Consider the following 24225-nt stretch of genomic DNA (forward strand, 5'->3'; position numbering starts at 1 on the left):
AATAGGTATACTCGGGGATGTCCTCTATCTCGTGACCTCATCATCTGACTCATGTGTACACCTGCCGATATGTACAACTGCCGATATGTACACCTGCCGATATGTACACCTGCTGATATGCACAACTTGTAATGCGTATATCTAAAATGTATACTTGTAGGGCTATGTGTACTCTTGATGAAGTGTACACTTGGTGATGTGTACACTAGGTGATGTGTACACTTGGTGATGTGTACACGACCACCATCACCAAACACACTTTACACAGGTAACCAATTTCCTCTTGTTTTATTCCCCCTTGACTGATGTAGGTAAGGTGTTTGTGGCACTAATGAAGGGCTCTTTAACAGGGTGAGTCAGGCACCGGCAGGCAGAGGAGGAGGAGGAGACAGTCACGATGCCGCACACAGGTCAGTAACACACACACACACACACACACACACACAGACACACACACACACACACACACACACACACACACACATACATACACACACACACACTATGCAGATTTGATAAGTAAATACTGATATACTTTACATTAATTTCCTAAGTCAATAAGTATGAGTTATTAAACCACTTTACACAAATTTCACAAATAAGTACTAATAAACCACTATAGTAATAAACCTCTATACTAATAAACCACTATAGTAATAAACCTCTATACTAATAAACCACTATATTAATAAACCTCTATACTAATAAACCACTATATTAATAAACCTCTATACTAATAAACCACTATAGTAATAAACCTCTATACTAATAAACCACTATAGTAATAAACCTCTATACTAATAAACCACTATATTAATAAACCTCTATACTAATAAACCACTATAGTAATAAACCTCTATACTAATAAACCACTATAGTAATAAACCTCTATACTAATAAACCACTATAGTAATAAACCTCTATACTAATAAACCACTATATTAATAAACCTCTATACTAATAAACCACTATAGTAATAAACCACTATACTAATAAACCACTATAGTAATAAACCACTATACTAATAAACCTCTATACTAATAAACCACTATAGTAATAAACCTCTATACTAATAAAACACTATATTAATAAACCTCTGTACTCATAAACCACTATAGTAATAAACCTCTATACTAATAAAACACTATATTAATAAACCTCTGTACTCATAAACCACTATAGTAATAAACCTCTATACTAATAAAACACTATATTAATAAACCTCTGTACTCATAAACCACTATAGTAATAAACCTCTATACTAATAGAACACTATATTAATAAACCTCTGTACTCATAAACCACTATAGTAATAAACCTCTATACTAATAAAACACTATATTAATAAACCTCTATACTCATAAACCACTATAGTAATAAACCTCTATACTAATAAACCTCTATACTAATAAACCACTATAGTAATAAACCTCTATACTAATAAACCACTATAGTAATAAACCTCTATACTAATAAACCACTATAGTAATAAACCTCTATACTAATAAACCACTATAGTAATAAATAGGGCCCGGATAGTTATGCATTTGCATATTTCATATGCAAATGCATATTTTGCGTGATTTCTATGATAAGTGCATATTACCTAGATAACTGCATATAAATGCATATTTTGGTAAAATATTCATATGGCAGTATCTCTTTGTTGCCACTGAATGAGCACACGTGGTACTGGGAGGTGAGGTGAGGTGTGGTTAGGTGAAGTGAGGTGAGGTCACGTCGCTTTAATCTGTCGTTTCCACACCTGGTCATGACTCATTGGACTAGTGAGTTAGTCAGTCAGGAGCAGTGCTGCTGTGTGGAGCTACTCTCTTCTGCTGCTCGTGAAAATGCCGAAAGTACAAAGAAACCAAAATGAAGTGCTGAGATCATATGTAAAGGAATTTGATGCATTTACTACTGATGGAAGTGTACTGTTTTGTAAATATTGTGAAGCACCAGTGACAGCGAGCAAGAAATTTCAAGTCCAACAACACCTTAAAACAAGCAAGCACATCCGACTCGAAGCTGTTAAGTCCAATAGTGCACAAAAGGAGCAACAACTACTTCTTGCATGTTCCAGTAAGTCAGGGCCTGATCGTTCCCAGTTCAACGCAGATTTGTGCAAGGCATTTGTTTCAGCGGATATTCCATTGCATAAACTGAATAACAAGTGCCTAAAGTCATTCCTGGAACAGTATACTGGAAAAAAGGTGCCTGACGAATCAACATTACGTAAGAACTATGTTTCACAATTGTTCAAGGACACGATGGAAATCATAAGGAGAAAGGCTTGTTCTATTTTGTTTCCGTATAACCTGCATTCTTGGCTTTATAAGTGGCATATAAATGCATATTTCCCCTGTTTTTAGTGCATATTTGCATGCATATTTCATGGTTTTTTAGTGCATAACTATCCGGGCCCTAGTAATAAACCTCTATACTAATAAACCACTATAGTAATAAACCTCTATACTAATAAACCACTATAGTAATAAACCTCTATACTAATAAACCACTATACTAATAAACCTCTATACTAATAAACCACTTCACTAATACAGAGAACATAGCAGAACTTTATACGTATACTTAAGTTAAGGACTAATGAGCGTATATTTATGTATCCGAAGTAGGAGAAATTGTCATAAATTTTAGAGTTGGTGGATTATATTTATTTTTTTTTTAATTTTGTCCTTTTTTCCCCATATCTGACTTCCATTTGACCTTAACCATTCTCCCTTTTTCTGACTTTTATTAGAGCTTAATCCCCCTGACCTGACCTTCATTTAACCTTAACTTCTCCCTGACGTGACCTTCATTTAACCTTAGCTTCTCCCTGACCCGACCTTCATTTCACCTTAACCTCCCCTGACCTGACCTGACCTTCATTTAACCTTAACTTCTCCCTGACGTGACCTTCATTTAACCTTAGCTTCTCCCTGACCCGACCTTCATTACACCTTAACCTCCCCTGACCTGACCTTCATTTAACCTTAACTTCTCCCTGACGTGACCTTCATTTGACCTTAACTTCTCCCTGACGTGACCTTCATTTGACCTTAACTTCTCCCTGACGTGACCTTCATTTAACCTGAACTTCCCCCTGACGTGACCTTTACCCACCTGACTTGACCACCACCCTAAAAAAAAAAAACCCTGATTTCTACATGACCTTAATTCCCACAAACCCTCACCACAGGTCAGGCAGGAGTCAACCAGTTAGGTGGGGTGTTCGTGAACGGACGGCCCCTCCCGGATTACGTACGTCGACGGATCGTAGAGATGGCGTTAATGGGCGTCCGTCCGTGCGACATCTCCCGGCAGCTGCTGGTCTCCCACGGGTGCGTCTCCAAGATCCTGACGCGGTTCTACGAGACGGGCTCCATCAAACCCGGGTCTATAGGAGGGAGCAAACCCAAGGTGAGTGTTGATGGATGGAGGGATGGATGGATAGAGGGGAGGAGGAACGCATAGGTGGATGGATTAAGGGTTAGATAGTTAGAAGGATGGATGGATAGAGGGATGATGGGTAGATGAAGGGAGGGTTCCATAGATAGGTGGATGGATAGATGGATGGACAGATGGATGGACAGGTAGATGGTGGGAGGGTTACATAGATGGATGGATGGGTGGAGGGGTGGATTGATGCATAGAGAGACGGAGGGGGTAGATAAAGAGAGGTGATATAAACTACCACATATACTTCTCGGGTAACTCTATCAATATCTACCTACTGTAAATAGAATAGATATCCCTGTGAAGAAACTGATAAAAACACCAACATCCCGTTTTCCATTAGTCCAGAATATAGCCAACCATCACCCCTGGGGTTAACATAAAAGGAAATTTAGTATAAAAAAAAGAATGAAAAAATAAAGACTAAATTAAAAATGCTGCGTTACCGTCATGATATTCTCTTGTCAGTGAAAAAATCTATTTAAGAAACTATTTAAAGTTGATCTGTCTCCCGCGGGGCTGAGGACGCCTGGTGCCTTGATGTGCAGCGGAGGACCTGGTGACGACCTGTAATTATGATGGTGAGGGAGGAAGGAGGGGAGGGTAGTGGGTTAGGACGATGAGTTCTGGCTGGGCCTACACCATTCTCTGATAGTTAAGTTCCTACCATATATAACTTAATTAATGATGAGGTTGGGTTACTTTACGTTTAGGATTGTTGACGTAACCTAACCTAACCAAATGTAGTCTAAGGTAACTGATGAGTGGCCAACATACATGTGCCTGTTGGTGGTGTTTCAGCAAGTAGCCACTCCGACGGTGGTGAAGAAGATCCTGAGGCTGAAGCAGGACAACCCCGGGATGTTCGCCTGGGAGATCCGGGAACAACTGTCGTGTCAGAGGGTGTGTGACACGGCCTCCCTCCCCTCTGTCTCATCCATCAACCGCATCTTGCGAAACTCCGGCCTCTGGACCCCTCACGAGGCCGCCGCCGCCGCCGCAGCCGCCTCAGCCGCCACCGCCACGGCCGCCGCTCCTAGCCACGCCGCTGTCACCGCCGCCGCTGCCGTGGCTGCCGCTGCCGCTGCAGGTGAGGAATGATGTGTCGGATTGTGTTGAAACTTGGTGTAACTGTTTTGTTTTGTGAGTGTATTGTTGGTGACGTTTATAGCGGACTGTAGAGTAAATGATGGTACAGTATAGTGATAGTTAGGATAGTAACAGTAGCTAGTTAACTACAGTACATAACATTAATTATACTACTGATACTATACTACTACAACGACCAACAACAACAACAATAATAATAATAATAACAACAATGGTAGTAAGATTATGAAGTGATAAGACTACCATTTGAAATAAAAATAATTATTATAATAAATGAACAATTAGTTATAGGTAATAGAAGACATATAATAGAGACCTTACAAGTAGAGAGCGAATTATGGGTCCCAGAGGCTTGACTGGCCGTGAGGAACAGTGGGGACGCATCACACGGTACTGCACTCGACCTCCTTCACTTTCCCGACTGTAAAGCTCGGTACCCATTTACCAGGGATAGGTGACGAATAGGTTGTAGAAGAGTATAAGTAACATAATTTACTAATTCTTTATAATAAACAAGGAAGTAACACATATTCACCAACATATAGAAGGGTTACGTAGTAGTAGTAGTGTTAGTGGTAAGTAGTGGTGTTGTATTATAACTTTATAAGTAGTATTAAAGTAATAATATAACTAATGTTTTAAGTAGTACGTGATAAGTAGCAATAGTATGTTAATGTAGGTTATAGTAAGTAGCATTATTATAAGTAACAAAAGAAGAAATGAAGTAATATACAGTGCAGGTGTTACGTAGTTGGTGATAAAATGATAGTACATTATAACTTATAAGTAAAGTAATATCCTTAAGTAGCAGGTAATAAGTAGCACCACATTAAGAGACACACACACACACACACACACAGGCCCCAGGGAGCAGCTCAGAGCATCGCGTCACTGGAACTAAAAATCAATCAGGCGAGAGATCCTCCAAAAACAAAAGAAATGCAAATGGCGTCGCGCGGGGAAAACAAAAGAGGATTGTCGGTATCTGCATCTAAATTCGACCCGGCCCTTCGTTTTCCACTGCCTTTGGCCATTTTTCACCTGGAAATACTCGTCTCAGAGGCATTTAAAGGCCTTCTTTGGGAATATAATTGCTGTGGAAAAGAGTATGTTCTTCTTATAATATTATTCTTACGTCAATAACGAATAATTACAAGAAGAGAACCATAGAGCAGTAAAAGTAGGCCGTCATTATCGGCATCAAATTTCGACCCCTTGGTTTTCACTGCTCTTAGCCGTTTTTCACCTAATATTACTCGTCTTAGAGGCATTAATAGCCTATATTTTAGCTATTAATTGGTTAGCGATACTTCACACGCACAAAAAGAATACATTTGGTTAATTTGTGACTTAAACAGCGACGTATTACGAGGAGAGAAACATAAAAGAACTCACCGTCCAAGTCACACTGTCTGGGTGTCACAGCCAACTTATCTACAGCTGGAAATCTCATTATCCTCAATGCTTTGCCGTGAGTAATTAAGATTCTAGGGGTCGCCGTAAATTAAGAATGAATTAAGAGAGATTAAAGTTTTGGACACTTGAGGGAGAGAGACGTGATAACTTGATATCTTGGCGGGGTGTAGGAGACTCCTGGGTGTCACCAGAGAATTAAAGACCATTAGAATTCACGCTCCCAACGCTCGCATTTGTGGGATTCCTGGAATGGTTTTATCTTTAAAGGCAGTCAACCTGACATTGATTAATAACTCTTAACTCATTACCGGATTATCTCTTGTAAAACCTTAATTTTACTTTATGTATTGAATATTTTGGACACAGAAAATAGTTTTGGAAAATTGGTTTAAATATATCGTTTTGATCATTCCTCTGATGTCATATATTTCAAACTGCTGAATAGTTGTTTTTCTTATAAATGGATAATTAATTAGACTTCGTGTCCCAGCTTGGTTAATTAATTTGAGTCATCATCGGATTCTGTGGTGATTAAACATCCCAATGCTACCTGAGTGGGTTATGTTAGTGTTAGGTTAGCGTTACTGTTATGGTGATTTAATCTTAAGCTGGAATAAGCTAAGGTGTCTAATCTTCACGTGATCCGACTTGGTTAAGTTTGATTTTTAGACTAGACTAGAACAGAGGTAATTTAGTTTTTTCTTTCGTGGTTACGTGAACCGTAAATTATATGGCATGAACTTAACCAACAATCACTCGTTAAGGACTGAATGGCTGTACCCAAAGCCCAGTGCTCTACCCTCTTCTCCCTGCAGGATCTCCCTACTACGGCGCCGTGCTGTTCCCCGGGTCTGGTGTAGGTAGTGATGTCCCGACCTCTACCGTGGGCATGGACGCGGGTGTCAGTCTGGCCCTTGCCTCTCTCATGCCACCCACGCTACCTCTACTGCCTCATGCAGCCGCCGCCGCCGCTGCTGCAGCCGCCCTCATCCCCTACCACCATCACCACCACCACCAACACCACCACCAACAAGGAGTGTCTTCTGATTATGTCACCCCTGGGCCGAGTGTTTCTGTCGCGGCCCAGCAACTCCCTCCTCGACACAACCTCCTCCCCCGGCCTCTTGTACCTCCCCGGCCGCCCAGGACCTCAGTCTTTACTGTGGAGGAGTTACTCAAGGACAAGAGGCCGGCCTCACCCGAAGTAGAGGTTCGAAGTCATTTCCCCGTGATAGTGTCTAGTCTGTATGGTACCCGCGCGCCACCGCCCTCACCACCACAGCCTCACACAGACGACTCCAACCAGTGCCAGCAACCGTCTTCTACCACACCCTCACACGCCCTCAACAACACAAGCCAGCCGGAGTCAACCACACCACCACCACAACCATCACTACCACACCCCACCACACACCACCATCAGCGTCTCCAACAGTCTCCCACAACAACGACGTCGATTCAGAAACTTCGACACTCTCCTGACTCACCGAACGATCCCGAGGAACTGTCTGCTGGGGACTTTAAGTATCAGTCCTCCCACAGACGATCACCCACCAGCTCCTCCCCACTCTCCTGCCCTTCGCCAGTAACTTTTCTCCCCTCCCCCGTGGACCAGGACCCTTCCTCCTCTCCAGCCTCGTCCCCACTCAAACATCGCTTCCCCAAGACCTTCCTTCCAGTACGGTCGCCGACGATTCATCCTCGCCTCTCCCCAACGTCGCAGCCGAGTCAATGTCCCTCAACGACCCAAGATCCTCGCCCCTCCCGCTCCTCCCCGAGTAGTGGACGTTTCTCTCCTCTCCCCTCTGTCCCCACACGCCCACACACGCCCAGGGAGGACCCACGTCCATCCACTGCTTCTAGTTCCAGATTTTTATTGCCTAATTTCACTGCTTCCTCCTCCCCTTCGGTTCTCACAGTGTCCCCTTCCTCGTCCTCATCATTTTTATCTTCCTCCTCTTCCACGTCATTTTCTTCCTCCTCTTCCATTTATACCTTCCCCTTCACGTCCTTCCCTCCCTCAGGGTCCATGACGAGCAGAGTAAAGAGAATATCAGACACTAAAGTTAGAATCTTGAATCCCAGCAGCGAATAGTAACATCTAATAGTGTTAAGGAGTGGAATCTAATAGTCTATAACTACTAATAACTGCACTATACTTATATCACCCATGTAAAGATATATTTATTAACCCATTTGTTCACTTAGTACTAAAAATTTTAACCTAATTAAAAATGCATGATGTTTGTTAATATCTACTACAGGGAACTCATGATTATAATATAGGAGAAACGTCTAAACTGAAAATGAATTAACATCAGTATTGGTAAGTCAAAAAGCACTTAGTTGGCGCCTCTCTTTCCCTAGTGAAGTAATGAGGTTGGTTGTACAAGTGAAGAGCGTGGTCCACTACGAGGAGAAACACTGGGGGAAGTTCTCCAGGTGTAGCTTCTATATTCATGTCACTGTGGCCTTGAGAGGGAACACTAGTGACTCAGGCAGATAGGATAACGATCAACTCGGTATAGCCTCCAAAGGTGTGTGGTATGCCAGGCTCTGATGGCTGTGTCTTTCATAGTATTTACTGTACTTTGGGAAGTGTGAGCCATCTGTAACACACTTATGGTCTTGTATGATGAATTGTAAACTTAGCCTGGTCTTGACTTATTTTACATTTTTGTAATTCTGTGTTAAAACTCAACGTAAAGAAAACACGATGGAGAGAGAGAGAGAGAGAGAGAGAGAGAGAGAGAGAGAGAGAGAGAGAGAGAGTGTTCAGATTTTTTAATTGAAAAATTCGCACAAGTACAGATTTAGGTATAAATGATAGATAATTTATCCACTACACTCGTTAAACAACATCAACACATTGTTTATATCGTCACTTTTTTGCCATTCTGAATATCTGTAAAGTCTTAGGCTGAGAGAAATAGAATACTAACGTGTTTATATATATTTTCTATATTAGTTCAATACACTTTTCATCATTTTCAGGCACAGATAACCCACACTAACTCTGAATGGACTGTCCTGTTTGTGTTTTGGTAGAATACACACACGTAAACAACTTCCAGATTACCTGAAGATTAGACACCACAGCTTATTTCACCTGAATATCAACCACCCTAACCTACCCTCATCTAACCTAATCCCAGGTAACGTTAGGGGCGGGGGTAATCTTCAGGCCACATTAGGTGGGGTGTCTAATCTTCAGGTCAGATAAGGTGGGGTGTCTAATCTCAAATTAGGTGGGGTGTCTAATCTTTAGGTCAAATTAGGTGGGGTGTCTAATTTTTAGGTCAAATAGGTGGGGTGTCTAATCATCAGGTCATATAAGGTGGGGTGTCTAATCTTCAGGTGATACAAGTTTGGCATGCGTCGTCCATACACTGATGGAAGTTACTCAAGGCTCACTTAATCTAACACGAGTAAGGAAATTTGTTCTGTATTTCCAACCTTTTAGAGATTCCTTCATTTCTTTCCTTCTGTTTCACTCTTATGAAGATGATGGTGAAGTATGCTAAGGTAGAACTATCTCATAATCTCGCAGAGTGTTGAGAGATAAAGATATAAAAATGTAGATACAAAATAGGGAGATATAATTACCTCATCTGATACTTTAATATTAACTGTGTTTCGTAAAATTCTCGTAGGGTGAAAAGTTAGTATACTTCAAACATCAACATTCCTTAACAAGCTCTAAAATGTCTTAGGATCAGACGCTCGATTTTTCCAACACCAAAATCTCTTAATAAACAAGATATGGAGGTATAACTATATATTTAAAATACCTTAAGGTAATTTTTCTACCTCAAAACATTACAAATATCATTAATACCTAAGTTAGTGTACATAATTACGTTTTCTATGGATATACCTTTACGTTTTCTATATGGTATCAGACCCAGTATAGTATTTTCATTGTTCTCTTACTCATATTTCACCCATCAGTCTCAATATGTAACTCTAGTCACTCATTCATTTATATATTTAATTTGGATATCGTCGTAGTCATGTCATTATTAGTTTATTTTATACATCGTTTCAGCCAGGTTTATTTAGCCAGAAATATACAGTGTGGACGGTAACAACAAACATTGATATGGCTGAGTCAAGCGAGAGCCTGATAGTGGCACCTGTTAATTAAATACTTATCTCAAGGACGTATTATAAAACATTTATTACCGTGGGGTTTATAGATCTAGTTTCATCGACACGCTTTATTTTCGTCTTATTTATCACCATAATCTTATTCATCAACACGTGAAGGATATGTGTCTCAGCCAGAAGGAAATATCTGTAATTATCATGACAACGGGGACATTTTTCTCTGTATAGTGTTCAATTTTGATGTTCTAATGTTCACTTTAACTTGTTGGGTGGTAAGTTCACAACATTGGGTGTGTTATGCGGCAATCTCTTAATAATACTGATGAACAATTGGAAGAGCCACAACATGGAATTAGTTTGTATATTTTGAAAGCTTACCCTCCTGCAGGGAGAACGAGATCTGTGGTTTTGTCAGGTCTATTCACCGAGGCGTCACCTTACCAGAGAACGAAAATATTTGATACAAGGAAAAACACCCCCGTGGCAGAGGGTCCCATGGGGTGTTAGTCTTAAGGTATAAATGAACTTTGTCAGGAGTTTCTGCGAGACGAAACAGTACTGGCATCCTTCCACGAAGAAGAGAAAACTGAAACAAAGAAAAAGTCTGAAGAGTTTAGGACAGGAGAAAACTTGGTTGAACTATTTTTGAGAACAAGTTGAGAAATCTCATCCAGACTTGAAGCCTTATCAGTTTACATGATTTTTATTACAACTTGTGTTTTAATTCTGAGGGCAGAAATTTCAGGCACCACCATATCTAGATGAATAACACCCGCTTATCCTCCATCAAGGTTTGGTTAAACTCGGCAGACAAAAAATAGATTGGCCTGAGAATCTGAGATGGTGATGGATGAATGACGAGATATGAAGCTGAAAACATTAACGTGTTTATTATTGTTAAGGTTGGTCACCAGTCTGGGTGAACCAGAAGCTTACAACACTGGAGGTGTTTGTTGTGTCTTAATCACAATAAGAAGATTTTGTTGGGTTGTATAAGCTTGCAACATTGTGAGAGCTTAAACCTGCTGTTCACCACTGCTCTACACATTGCTATACCTGTAGTTGTTATAGAGATATAGCGGCTATGCTTATTAGTTTGTTAGTCCAAGAAAGCATCTAGTCAGTTGTCCAGTCTCTATGATATATTATATACTGTATAGATATATTAAAACCAACTGTGTTTTTTTTGTATCTTCCTTAACATAGTGATGCAGTTTTATTCCCAACCATTAATTAATGTAATTAATAGAGTATGTTACAATACATCGACGCCTTTTATGACATAAGTAAGTTTACCTTATTTACCTAACGTGGCCATCCCGAGAGAAGGAGACCAGTGGTCTGTGTAGGATCCCTCCATTGTTCTTGATAATTTTGTCGAGGGCTATTTTGAAGCCCAGTACTGTTCGTGATTCTACAGCTGGTAGACAGTTCTATAGGCCTACCACCCTCCACCCTTTGCGTGAAGAGGTATTTTTTTCTGCATAATAACTTGGCGAGCTTGTAGTTATGTATGTTCCCTCGTGTTAGTGGTGCTTGGCATCACAAAGAAATAGCTCGGGTTCACATTTTAACCCCTTCCAAGATTTTTAATGTTTCGATGAGAGCTGCTCTATTGTGCCTTGTCTGAAGGGCTATTAGTCCCAAGGCCATCAGTCTACTTGGATAATCAATATGACATAGTTTCGGAATCATCTTAGTCGCTCTGTGTTGCACCTTTTCTAGGGATGTTAGATCTTTCTGGAGGTACGGTTACCATGCCTGTATACAGTAATCCAGACTAGGGTGCACGTGAAATTTATACAGTTGAAAAAGTATTTTCCCATCTTGTGCAGTGCTCAGAGGTACGCTTTATAATTTCCAAATCTCATTTTGTTTATCTCGCTTCGCCGTCTTCAGTGACTTGTTTATCGCAACGCCTGTATATGAACAGTTCATGCAGGTCTTTCTGTATTGTTTTGGCATCGTCTTCACTTGGTGCCTTCCCAACTGTCTTTGTTTCGTTCAGAAACTTGATGAGTCGATATATTTTCATCTATGTCGTTTATGTAGATCACAAAAGGGGTGGGTCGAAGGATAGACCTTTGTGGTACTCCACTGATAACCTTTTCCCATTAATAATATACTCCATTTATCACCACTCAGATTTATTTCCATTAAACCATACTGTAATACACTGATAAAACTGCTCGGTCAAGTGTTGGATGGTAGTGTCCTTCAGAATTTTCTCAGAGTTTACATATATTAGATGTTCGGCTGATCGGCCTGGAGTTTTCTACTGCACTTTTTCTACTCTTCTTGTATACTGGAGTGACGCTGGATGATTTCCAGTCCGTTGGCGCTTTTCATTGATTTAAGGATCTCCTGAATAAGAGATTTAGTTGACTTGAAATCTCGTTTGCCACCTCCTGTATCACCTCGGTCTGTGCTGCGTCCACAGTACTTGATAAATGTAGTATAAGTAATAAAGTAATACAAGTAATAATTTACAATACCGTCTCGTGAGGAGCAACTTTAGGGAAAAAGTACCCCTAGGTTCCCTAAACAATAGAGGAATTGCATTTTTCCTGTTTCTATGCCGACGGGGTCGCTTTATGTGAAGCAGCCATGACTTGTTTACCAAATAAAATTATAAGTCCATACACGTGCAACACTGTACTTGCCAACAGTGTGTAACAAAAAAGTGTCGACCGCCCAACCGGCCATTGTAAGCTGACACATGGCGAAAATATTAGGGGAGTATATGGAAAAATTAAACTATACAAGTTTCCCATAAAATGTTTTCTAATGCTCCCTGAATATCATAGAAAACTTGTACTTCAATGGGAAACTTACTTAAAGGCTTAGACCTGTTTGCTCGATGATTTTGCTTTATTTTACACATTGTTCATTTAATGATCCAAGTACCATTAAGAAATATATATCAAATAGATGCTGTGGATCATTTGAGTTGAATAATGCAACATGGTTCAAGTTTAACAATATGCAAGCACGAAATAGTAGATAAGTTTACAAACTGTACAGTATATTCTTTTCTCAGGTCGATAATAAAATTTACCCATTACCAGGCGGTATCTAGAATAATCATTGCTTAGTGGGGATCTTACATAATGAACTTAAGTTCCTCGACACACATGCCAGGGAAAAATGGGTCTTAGTGCGTTAGTGACCTTAAACTAAGACAGATTAACCCCCAACACATATTTACGTCACCTAACTATACGTGACTGCTGAAAAAAATGTAACAGTACTTGTATGGTAAAACTCCATTCTCGGGTAATTCATCCTTCGTGTACCCAGACGGACTAGAATCTAGATGTTAACTCGACAATTGTGATATAGTCTAGATTCTAGACTAACCCAAACTATCTAAATGTAATCCAACCTAAACTTACCCTCTCTAACTAAAAGTAATGTTCACTTAACCTAAACAAACCACCAGTACTAGCTCAGGTTTTGACTACTGCTGTTCGTCGGGGCTAAGAAATTAGGTAGAGAGATAGACAAGTGGGGAGGAAGGTAGTAAGTGATAACGTATTTGGTGTCTAGGATAAGGAGTAAGGTGCTAGGATGAGGAATTAGTGTGGTGAATGGGTGTATGGTATAAGGCAAAACAATGGCTGATTCGGTGATTTACAGGAAGTGTTGATTATGGATATTTATGTTTCCTTCTTTCTCGATTTCTATTAATTCTCTCTAAATGTTTTTTATCTTTATATCTATCTGTGTTAAAATGTAGAATCCAAACATCAAGCTGAAACAGTATAATTGTTTTCTGTAAATATATGTGTAAATAATAATGCCAGTAGCAGCAACAACGGTCTTAATAATGATGTTAGTAATAATAAACCATGCCAAGGTCTAATATTGTAACGTGGCATTGTACGGAATTTAGCTTATGTTCGATGTAAAAAAAAATGGTGTGTACGATTACTTTAACATTGTTCCCAGTGTTGGTAACGTTATATTAACTAACATATAACATCTCAGTGTGGCATGACGTTCTAACACGCCATTTAAAATAATTACAATGATAATTCCAATTTCTTAGTGAGAGTGAGATGTCTCATTGTCGTACCGTAAATCATGGGAGCAGGCACCTCCCCGCTGCCAACCGTACGACCTAGCCCGACAAGTCTGGCACTTTCGTGAAGTTGAACACTCGCGAGTGTTTGGTGAGGGTGTGTGTTGGGGGAAAGTGTCGCTACTGTCACTCTTCCTGGATAACTTCCCAGTTATTTATAGACTCTTGGGGATATTCTCTACCCGGTGAGTGAAGTGTTGGAAAGTGTAGAGGTGAAGGGAGGTGGGTGTGAGGTGTTTTAAATATGGCTGCTGTGTGGTAGGTCACGGAGGCGAGATTTAAACAACCAGAATCACGCCCAGTTGAGCAGCGGCGACCACACGACCCCTGGCAAGCATTGCAGGGGTTGAGATGGCCAACGCCTCAATAATATGCAACGCTTAAATGTTCTAAAAACATCAATCAATAACTAAAGTTTACCGAAAGAAGGAAAAGGTTTAACTGGGCTGTTTATATGTGAAGTGTGTTGTGGTAATGTTGTTTTGATTAATTGAAATACATCCAGAATTGTCAAAAACACTGCCTGAAGTTTTTTGTGAGATAAACAGACTTAGCGAGGCAAGCACACTGACAGGTTATCGGGCTACAATCTAGGACGCACCTCCTCCCTACCCGTCCACAACCAAAACAAACAAGACGGTGACCAATCACACCCGCTGACCCTTCACCCCTGACCTCCAGCCTCTATTCACCTCCTTCTATTGACCTTATAAGGCTCTTGAGCTAAAATGGGCCGAGTGCTTTAATAAGAAGGGGAGGACGGCCAGGAATAGGCAGCAGGTGTCGTCATCGGCGCCCACTTGGTCGAAAATCGTCTGACCGTTTCAGTCACAACAACTGTTTTAGGGTAAGTTAATATCTCAACCACCAGTGTGTGTGTGTGTGTGTCCAGTCTCACCGCTTGCTTTCTTAAAGGTTCATGCGTTAGATCTTTTACTGGTTCTGTTAAGTTACGACACAAAGTTGGATTCTAAAAATATACTCACATTAAATTATCTCGTACATATTGATGTGAAAATCACCCTAACTGGTACTTGCATCACATATAAGGAATAAGAAGACGTTGAAATTGCTGAGACTACAGTAACTGGACCCGCCTTATCCCTACCAAGGTAATCTAACCTAACCTAATAATACCTTGAGCCTTACTGTGTGGAAAGTATAACCACGAATTATTCTTAATTTACACAGATCTCTCTAATGTTGATGCAATTTTGTGTTGTCATTTTATTTTGTTGCTGGAAATGAACCAATTAGATCCGCTCTTATAATCTCCAATTGAGAGGAAAATATTAGTATGTGAATCTATAATAGTCCACTCCCGGACTGTAAATCATGATTATTTTCGTATAATAAAGATATAATCGCATAATTGATTGTTGGTATGCTTCGATGGATTTGTTGGGTAAGTTACGTTGCTGTGTTTGGCAAGGTTTGTGATCACGGCTGTTGGATAACTCTGCAGCAGCATATCTCGTCGATTTTCCTACGTGCAGTTTAGGTAAGGTTTAAGGGTTGGCAAATTTAGAACCACTATTTGGTTAAATTGTTTGTGTTAGGTTAGAATCTCCCGCCAGATTTGTTAATTTAAATCCTCGCCGTATAGGTTGGATTTCCACACCATTTAAGTTTCCCAAATATGGTTTAGTGGGTGATTCTACACTTGATCCCAGCGAAGTTTTATCGACATCATCTCGCTATTTCCTCCTTTACCGACAGACAGTATCTGCAGTCCTCCACCTCGACTCCATTTAAAAGAGTTGTTAATGTTTGTGTTTATATATGTGCATATATAAAAAACCATATAATTGAACAACATGCAACCTGAAGCGAGTTTTAAACACAGATGTGAGAGCCTTTCTAACACGCAAACAAACTACGACAGGAAGATGTGCTAAGATTCAACCGTTGCTTAATGGTTTTAATATTAGGTCGTATAAAAGACTAGACTGTACCAAAACCAGATGGGTTTTTAAAGGTTTTCAAAGTGTGCCAGAGATGAGACGTAGAGTGCTGGGCGAGGCTGTGACCTACTGTCCCAGCATCACCCACTAGTGGACGAGGCTACCACGCCTCTCTCTCTCTCTCTCTCTCTGATCCTTGCAAGCTGACATCCCAGCACCTCTGGGGCTACCCTGCCGTCTCTCTTTCCTCTGACCCCGTCATGAAATATGAGGGACAGTGTATAAGGTTACCACTGTCCCATTTATACGCGTGACGTTGTTTCCGTAACCTTAACGCAAAAGAAGTTTTGCGGGTCAATATTCAAATCATGAATATCTAAGTTCAGTTCAACAGTGCTTCTTCTAACGTAATTTATCAGCGTTATGGCTTCTGTTCTATTTAAAAATTTTGGCGGGATATAATATGATTATCTAGTCTTTCTTATTATATGTCCTACCTAGCAAGCCTGAAAATGACCATGTACAATCTCGTTCAAGATTCTTCGAACACTGCTGGAGACAGCTGGCAACTTAAGGCCGTTTATTTACTATAATACGAAGTAAAAATTATGAATGAATGTAAAAGTGATCGGTGATTGGTTACTTAGTTACCCGTTGCTTAATTAATGGTTGGTCTTTGTTGTTCCGTATTACAGTATATTATAATACGGACTATAGTAAACAAACGCCCTGAAGTTGCCAGCTGTCTCCATCTGTGTTCGAAGAATCTTGAACGAGACTGTACCTCAAGATTAAAGGGATATAACGCCTTTGTTATTTTCCTACGTACAGAATATCTTGTTTATCGTGGAACTACCCTAGTAACATCATGACTAGTTACCATTCTGTGGTAGTTAAGTTAAATTAGGTTGATTTACTCAATAGAATATGAGTTTGCTGGGTTGATGGGAAGGTGATTAACTGCACAATATTAACGTGTGTTAGTGAAGTGTTTAGAGGCTGTGGTGGACATGGGAGAGACGGACACTCCTGTAAAGAACCAGTTTTTAATATATTCTATTATCACTTGTCGCCGTGTTGTTGTCATGAGCCGTTATACTGACACGTTAAATATGTGCCTTTAGAAATGTATGTTTGTGCTATTTGTCTCTGCGTATTGTTGTGAAAATGTTGTGGGGACGAGGAAGTGACAGTGAACTCTGTAAATAATGACTCCATCTCATGACCCCCTGACTTTACTGGCCACTCAGAGAGCACGATTCATTGGTCATTCAAAGAGCTTGGCTTAATGACCACTCAGAGCTTAACTTACTGGCCAGTCAGAGAACTTTGTTTATTGGCCACTCAGAGAGGTTGACATACTTGGCATACTGACCACTCGAAAAATATTTACGTTTCCATAGTGGTAAAAGTAAGAGGTTTTAGGATAGATTTATATCTCCCGCTTTGCCTGTATATATCTGATCCAGTTAGATTACAATTATACTATTGATACTAGCTAAAACCAGATGCCTTACACTACCTTCTTAGTGGGAACTCCATCCAGGCCCTATGCCAGGTATACCATTTATGTTAGTCTGGTTGAGTATTTGTTACAAGTTGTTTATGGAAAATTTAACAGACGCTCTTTATATTTCACATCGCTCTCGTCCATAATTAATACCAAAGAATATTGATAGTAACCATTAAAGCTATGATAACGTCTGTGTACAGTATATTTATTTAAAAAAATATCCTCATTTAGGGGTGTGGCGGCTGAGCGCACCTTCAGTCCTTGAGGCACAGGTTCACACGCCTGGTTCTCCCAGTTGTGAATGGATGCCTTAAATTTATAATTGGGGAAATGAAATGCGGTCGAATACACTGCTAGCAATGGCTCCTTGTGTGCTGAAAAAGGCTCATTTTACAGTGTGCCGTGTATATCCTGCCCCTAACTGGCAGCCAGGCCTACTAGCCCGATTTTGACTTATTTTGCAGTTAACGTTTCTCTGAAAACGTTTCTTAATGAAACACCTCCAAGTTCGTCACCTCGTGCGTAAATATTTGCAGCCATTTGGCATCTTATTCTTGAGTACTGTACCGGTATACTGTATAACTTCCTGGTGAAATGTTCCAAGTTCTTATTTGTTTGTAACTCCTTGTGGTTACTCCATCAGTACGATAAGTTAAGCTCTTTGCTTACGATAGCGTAAGAATCTGTAAACATGGGTGTTGAATTATACATTGCATGTGTTTTACGGTGTTTGTGCTGCATATCATCGCAGACAAGTTGAGTTAAATATGTTGATATGCATGTTTTGGGCGAGTTGTCACCATGGGTAAGTAGTTGAGTTATTTATGAGCGATGTGTGCGCGTGAAAACATCAAGCCCCAGGGAGTCGGACAAAATTCCAACTAATAGAAAGATAACGTGAATAACACTAACTAACCAAACATCATAATCTAACCCAAAACTTCGCTGGGATCGTTCTTGGTATTTGTCTGATATTGGCCTTCTTTCAACAGGCCGAAGGTGTGTTATTAGGAGACATTATTGTCGTCGGGCGCGTTGTGTTATCATCTGAGGATCACGATCTCTATTATGGTTCCTGGAGGTGGTGAACGGTTGCTCACACGTTCACGTCCACCAGCGCGTGACTGGGCCGTTCAGTACTGCATTTTATGTGTTTGTTCTGCGTCTGGCCTTAACCACAGGGCCGTAGCCAGTTTTAATAAATTGTCTGGTCGCTGTGTCAGTACTTAGGGTTATCGTACATCCGGGTCTCCTATGAACTATGTGCCTCTTATTGGAACTCATGTTTGTGGTACTGCATTGAATAAGTACTGCAGTGCCTTTAAACACTCCATTAAAGAAGCAGTGTTTGTATTAAGTTCTTGTGAAATAAATGTTTTTTTATAATTAGTACAAACAAAATAAGAAATGTATTTAGAAAGTACGAGATGTAGTACAGTATAATAAGTAGTTTGTACCAATATCGTGTATACGTAGCGTTTGTATTACTGTGTACAACAGGTAGTGCTTGTAGTAACACCGTGTTTAACGAATATTGTTTGTACCATTATTGTGAATAGCAGGCAGTATTGTAATACCGTGAATAACAGGCAGTGTTTTGAGTAAGAACCACGCATAAGTAATCTGTATTAATTACCACCTGCAATAAGTAATGTTTGTTTAAGTACCACCCATGATAGTTGTAGGGCCTGGGGAGGGCAGTGAATTGGACGAGTGAATTAAATTAAAACTGCCCCCGAGAGATACCAAACCTCAGGGGATTGGTAAAAACAGCCCGAGAACAATTAGAGTGAAGGACTAGTAGCTAACCCCCTCAGATATGAAGACGGTAAGGTTTGGCCAACTTATGTTAGGGTAAGCTAAGCTAAGCTAGGTTAGTGCACTCCTGAACATGTTCAGTATTATAGTACTGTACCGTGCGTGTAAAAGTCTCCACGCTGAATTTACACCTAAATTTAGTGTTGGTTGTCAACATCCCTTCTGAGGTCAGACAGCGAAACTATGTAAGGTTGATAGTAAACTTTGTGGACAGTCGTAAAAGTATAAACATGGCCACTTATCTGTCTCTCTTTATCTGATACTACATCCAACAATCACGCACCAAGATGGTCTTTGCTGGGTTTTTAGATTGAAGTTTGTGCTGTCTTGGAATTGCAATATTAACCTCAATTAAAAAAGGTAATAAAAACTAAAACACAAGAAATATCATTCTCGTGTATATATATATATATATATATATATATATATATATATATATATATATATATATATATATATATATATATATATATATATATATATATATATATATATACACGAGAATGATATTTCTTGTGTTTTAGTTTTTATTACCTTTTTTAATTGAGGTTAATATATATATATATATATTAGTGCGTTAACCCGCTCTTAAAGAAAACTCATGGACGTAAATCATCAGCTATTTCAGTACAGGAGAGCTGAACGCAACTAAAATCTTCTCCCCCAATATACTAAATGAATTTTTTTTGTTTGCAGTTGATATTTTTTTTGGGGGGGGGGAGGGGAGATTAAAAAGATTATTGGAACAACAATTAATCGCGATGATGGTGATGTCTGTTGTTGGTACTGTAGAGTGGATGACATTCTTGGCTACAGTGTACAGTAGTACGGTATTTGCAGCTGCTCTGATGCTTTAAATTATACGGTTACAAGTGACACCTTTATGGTAAAACTTGCTTTAGTGGAAGGTTACTTTTATGCACCATCTAGCGACTTGGCCTTCATGTGTGACCTGGAGAACTAGCTCTAAACAGTTTCAGGACCACCCATTGTTAGACCCACGACTCGACCCACCCTTAGGATGGTATACCCTCCCTCCATCATTACCGTACCTCCCTCAGAACTCCTTCCTTCCATCACTAAAATACTTTCAAGAATCACGTGGCATTGTTTACAATCACTAGTGAAGTTATGTAATAAGAATCAATCAGGTGAATTAAAATTGGCTCTATAGCATTATTTACATCAGTGACGTCACGCAATAAGAGTCAGTCGGGTAGCTGAAATTGGCTCCATGGCATTGTTTATTAAGATACGTGACGTCACGCAATAAGATCCACTCAGGTGAGCTAAAATTGGCTTCATCACCATGTTGTTGGGGGAAAAATACCGGCAGGCAGGTCCTTCTTGGTGGGAAATCCTAGGAGGCATGTGAGTGAGTGTTAGTGTATACAGCACTTAACTCTTAACCACCCACTTCCCCTCGCATACTGCGTCGCTGTTACTAGTGTTGTGTTCCTGTAGGTGAAGCCAGGAGGATCTCTCTCTCTCTCTCTCTCTCTCTCTCTCTCTCTCCTGACAATTTACTATTGGACAAAAATCACTGACTTTGTATACGAAGCTGTTGGGGTGATTAAGTCAAATTGGTTTAAACAAGGTTGTGTTATTTCTTGAGTTGGGAAAATATACTCTAGGTTAGGTTTGTTAGGTTAACCATGTTAGACTAGGTTACCCACGTTAGACTAGGTTAGGTTACGTTAGGTTAGGTTAACTTATAGTCGACCATGTTAGGCGAGGTCGGGGCATATGTCCAACAGACTCTCCTCTTTCTCACCCACTCACACTTTAATACAGCCTTAGGTTAGGTTAGGTTATTGGAGTCGTCACGCTGAGAGTATATACGAGAACTAGTTTATTTAATTTGTGTGTGTGTGTGTGTGTGTGTGTGTGTGTGTGTGTGACCTTCAGGACCTTGGGCTTGTGAGCGTGTAAGTTATGACTGTCTTGCGTGTGTTCATGTACACCCAGCCAAGTCTCTGTCTTCACTTATATAGATTTTATGTGGAATTAGATGTGATATATATATATATTTTTTTATATAAAGTGGATATCCAGTATAGTAAATGAAATGGGAAGTTAGTTATTTGTTTTTTGTTTATTTTGATTTTAAGTATAATTTTATATTTGTTATTTCACTTTCTTCTCAGCTTGTTCTTTTTAATTGGAATTTTGTTTTTCGTAGATCTATATAAGTTTTTGTTGAAATTATCCGAAATTAGTTCAGCCTCAGTATAAGTGACTTTGGTTAGGTTACATTAGGTTTGGCTAGGTCTTTATTGAATTAGATAGAATTAGGTTAGGTTATTATAGGTTAGGTTAGACTTCGCTTTAGGCTCTGCTAGCTTAGGCTGGACTAGCTCAGGCAAGGCTACATTAAGTTATCGTAAACAGTAACAAAGATGGCGCCCCAGGATGTGTCTACATAAGCTCTTAATGAAATAATTACCACGGATACTGACTGTGGTTTTTGTGGATGGGGGGGGGGGGTAACTGCAAACACAACACTAATGGGGGGTGAGAGGGGTGACACAGCTCACAGCGGAGAGGAGGAGGAAGGACAGCACAGCAGGCACAACATAAGCACAGTATATAACATGTCTGGGAGTGGGGGTACACCACAACACATCAGGCATCACGCACTGCATAGTAGGAGGAGAGGAAGGATAACACAGCGAGCACCACACATTGTATGTCTTAGGGGGAGGAAGAATAACAGCACATGGCTTGGCTGGGGGAGGACGAGTAACTCACCAAACACAGCATACACGTACAGCCTGTCCTGGGAGGGATAAAGGATAACACATCAAGCACCGCACACACCCCAGCCCGTCCAAGGGGGAGGAGAGAAGGTTGCTTCTGCAGCTGTGCTTGTTGAGACCCCTTGATGCAAATTGGTTCCTACTCGTTTGGCAAGGGAAACGGGGTCAGGAATTGTCAAGGGGAAGAAAGTTAACGTGTTCCATGGGGTAGAGGGTTAACGTGTATACCAAGGGAAAGAGGGTAACGTGTCAAGGGGGAGGGGAGGTTAACACGTGTCTAGGGAAGGAGGTTAAGAACATGTGAATAAAAGTGGGTTAACATTTATTTGGCAAGGAAAATTATTAACGTGTCAAGGAAAGGGAGCCAATATGTGTCAGAGGAACGTGGAGTTACAACATTCGTCAAGAGAGTCAATAAATGTCACAGGAAAGTGGAGTAACGTTTGCCAAGGGTTAGGGAACCAAAGTAGGTTAACATGTTTCAAGGGAAAGAGGTTTAATATTTCTCAAGGTAAAGGGTGTCAACATCGCTACACCACAAGCAACTATTTCTCGTGCTAGTGCGTCACTCGCATGCCACACGTAGATGGCAGCACTTGCCTGGTAAACAAGCTTTTGGAGCACTATTCTTACACCACCATGGGATATCTACACAAATTATTAATATAACTTGAGTTAAAATTTTCAAAGGTTCTTGCATCAAACTTTCCTTGTAATTAGAGATGGGAGAATGTTCCTTGGTTATTGGATTTAACTAAAGTACAGAAAAACGAATTCAAAAAGAGAATTCGAATTAAACTAGAGATGTCTTTACTAGATAGGTTCACTAACTCAACATAATCAACGTTCAGAAACATTAGGACTACACAGTATATACTTTTCTATTCTGAATGGTGTTAAGTGAATGTTTCTTGTTAAGGTAGAGTTCCTGTGCAGTGTTGATGCTCTTTTGGGCGTTATTGTTGTTCTTTGGCTCATGTCAGATGTTTTCTTACTTCCCCAGGTACAAGGAGAAGCCTGATATAAGAGCCATTTATGTGTGTTCTGGACGAAGACTTAACGCCAGTATGTTCAAATAAGTAGGTCTATATGCCAACAATACACAGTGATAAGTTGATTTGTCTGAGCTTGGTGTGTTGATGAGGGTTGAACTGTTTTAACTGTTATCTCAGGTACTGTGGTACTCCCATTATGTGAGTTCACTGTTAGTCAAGCCTCCTCGTATATTCCGCGCATCATCTTGAATCTCTCTCATCATAATATCTCCACGTATTCTGTGGTACACTGGATGTTGAGTCGCGTCGTCACATCGTTATTTTTTTACAATGGCAAATATAATTTTTTTTTTTTAGGCGAAATCAAAATTTAGTCATTGAGAAGAAAGAAAATAACCTTGTATTACCGATCCAACACACGTAATAATCATATTAATGTTAACAAATTGTAACAGCTGTATAGGAAGCTAGAAGTGTGTGAATCTTTGTCGATCCGTTAATTAAAATCCTTCTGAACCACTTGCGATACGGTCATTAGTGGCGGCCTCAAGCACTAGACCGTGCAACAGTGACGGGCGGGCCACCGTCTTACCATAACGTAAGAATGATAATAATACCACTCAGGAAGCTCCTTGTTTACCCACTCTGTTATTATGGTTTATTTTTACCTCAATGATTCATGCATTTTTCCCGCACTTTCGACGAAAACCAAGAAAAACGTAATGTGAATTTTACCGTCAAATTTATAGTATTTTCCCGTTTTTTTTCCATTGACGTATTATTATAAGAATGTATTTAACTATTCTATATGATATGAGTTAATTCTAAGAATATATTTAACTAGTGTACACTATGTGTTATGTTTTTGCCGCCGGAGCCCCTGTATTTTTCGCGGCTACGGGAGAGAGGAGGAATATAAACAGTTTGTTGTACTTGTCAGTTTTACAGCAATTTTCATTTTTTTTTACACAACTTAGAAGAATGGTTATAATTAGAGCAGTTCTATGGAGCCTTTGTTACTATAATTATTACAAATGTTACAACAAAAACTCGTGTA

General features: G+C 39.9%; 2 protein-coding genes across 3 annotated transcripts in view; both read left to right on the top strand.

Moving 5' to 3' along the window:
* The first annotated feature begins 397 nt into the window (after nt 1-397).
* Nucleotides 398-23252, top strand: LOC121863901 (paired box pox-neuro protein-like). The gene is made up of 5 exons (XM_042362813.1): nt 398-410; nt 3203-3423; nt 4261-4549; nt 6801-7350; nt 23177-23252. The coding sequence occupies exons 1-5, from the start codon at nt 398-400 to the stop codon at nt 23250-23252; spliced, it is 1149 nt and encodes a 382-aa protein (XP_042218747.1).
* The window catches only part of LOC121863860 (metalloproteinase inhibitor 3-like), a 77670-nt gene continuing 67674 nt past the window's right edge, over nt 14230-24225 (top strand). Inside the window, exons 1-2 of one of the 2 annotated variants that reach the window (XM_042362752.1) lie at nt 14234-14364; nt 14685-15026. The gene's annotated coding sequence lies outside the window, so the exon portion shown is untranslated. Of the gene's footprint in view, nt 15027-24225 lie in introns of both variants that reach the window. The other variant, XM_042362751.1, reaches the window with a different exon arrangement.

Source organism: Homarus americanus, unplaced genomic scaffold (assembly GCF_018991925.1).
Source record: "Homarus americanus isolate GMGI-L3 unplaced genomic scaffold, GMGI_Hamer_2.0 scaffold48354, whole genome shotgun sequence".
NCBI classification, from domain to species: Eukaryota; Metazoa; Arthropoda; class Malacostraca; order Decapoda; family Nephropidae; genus Homarus; species Homarus americanus.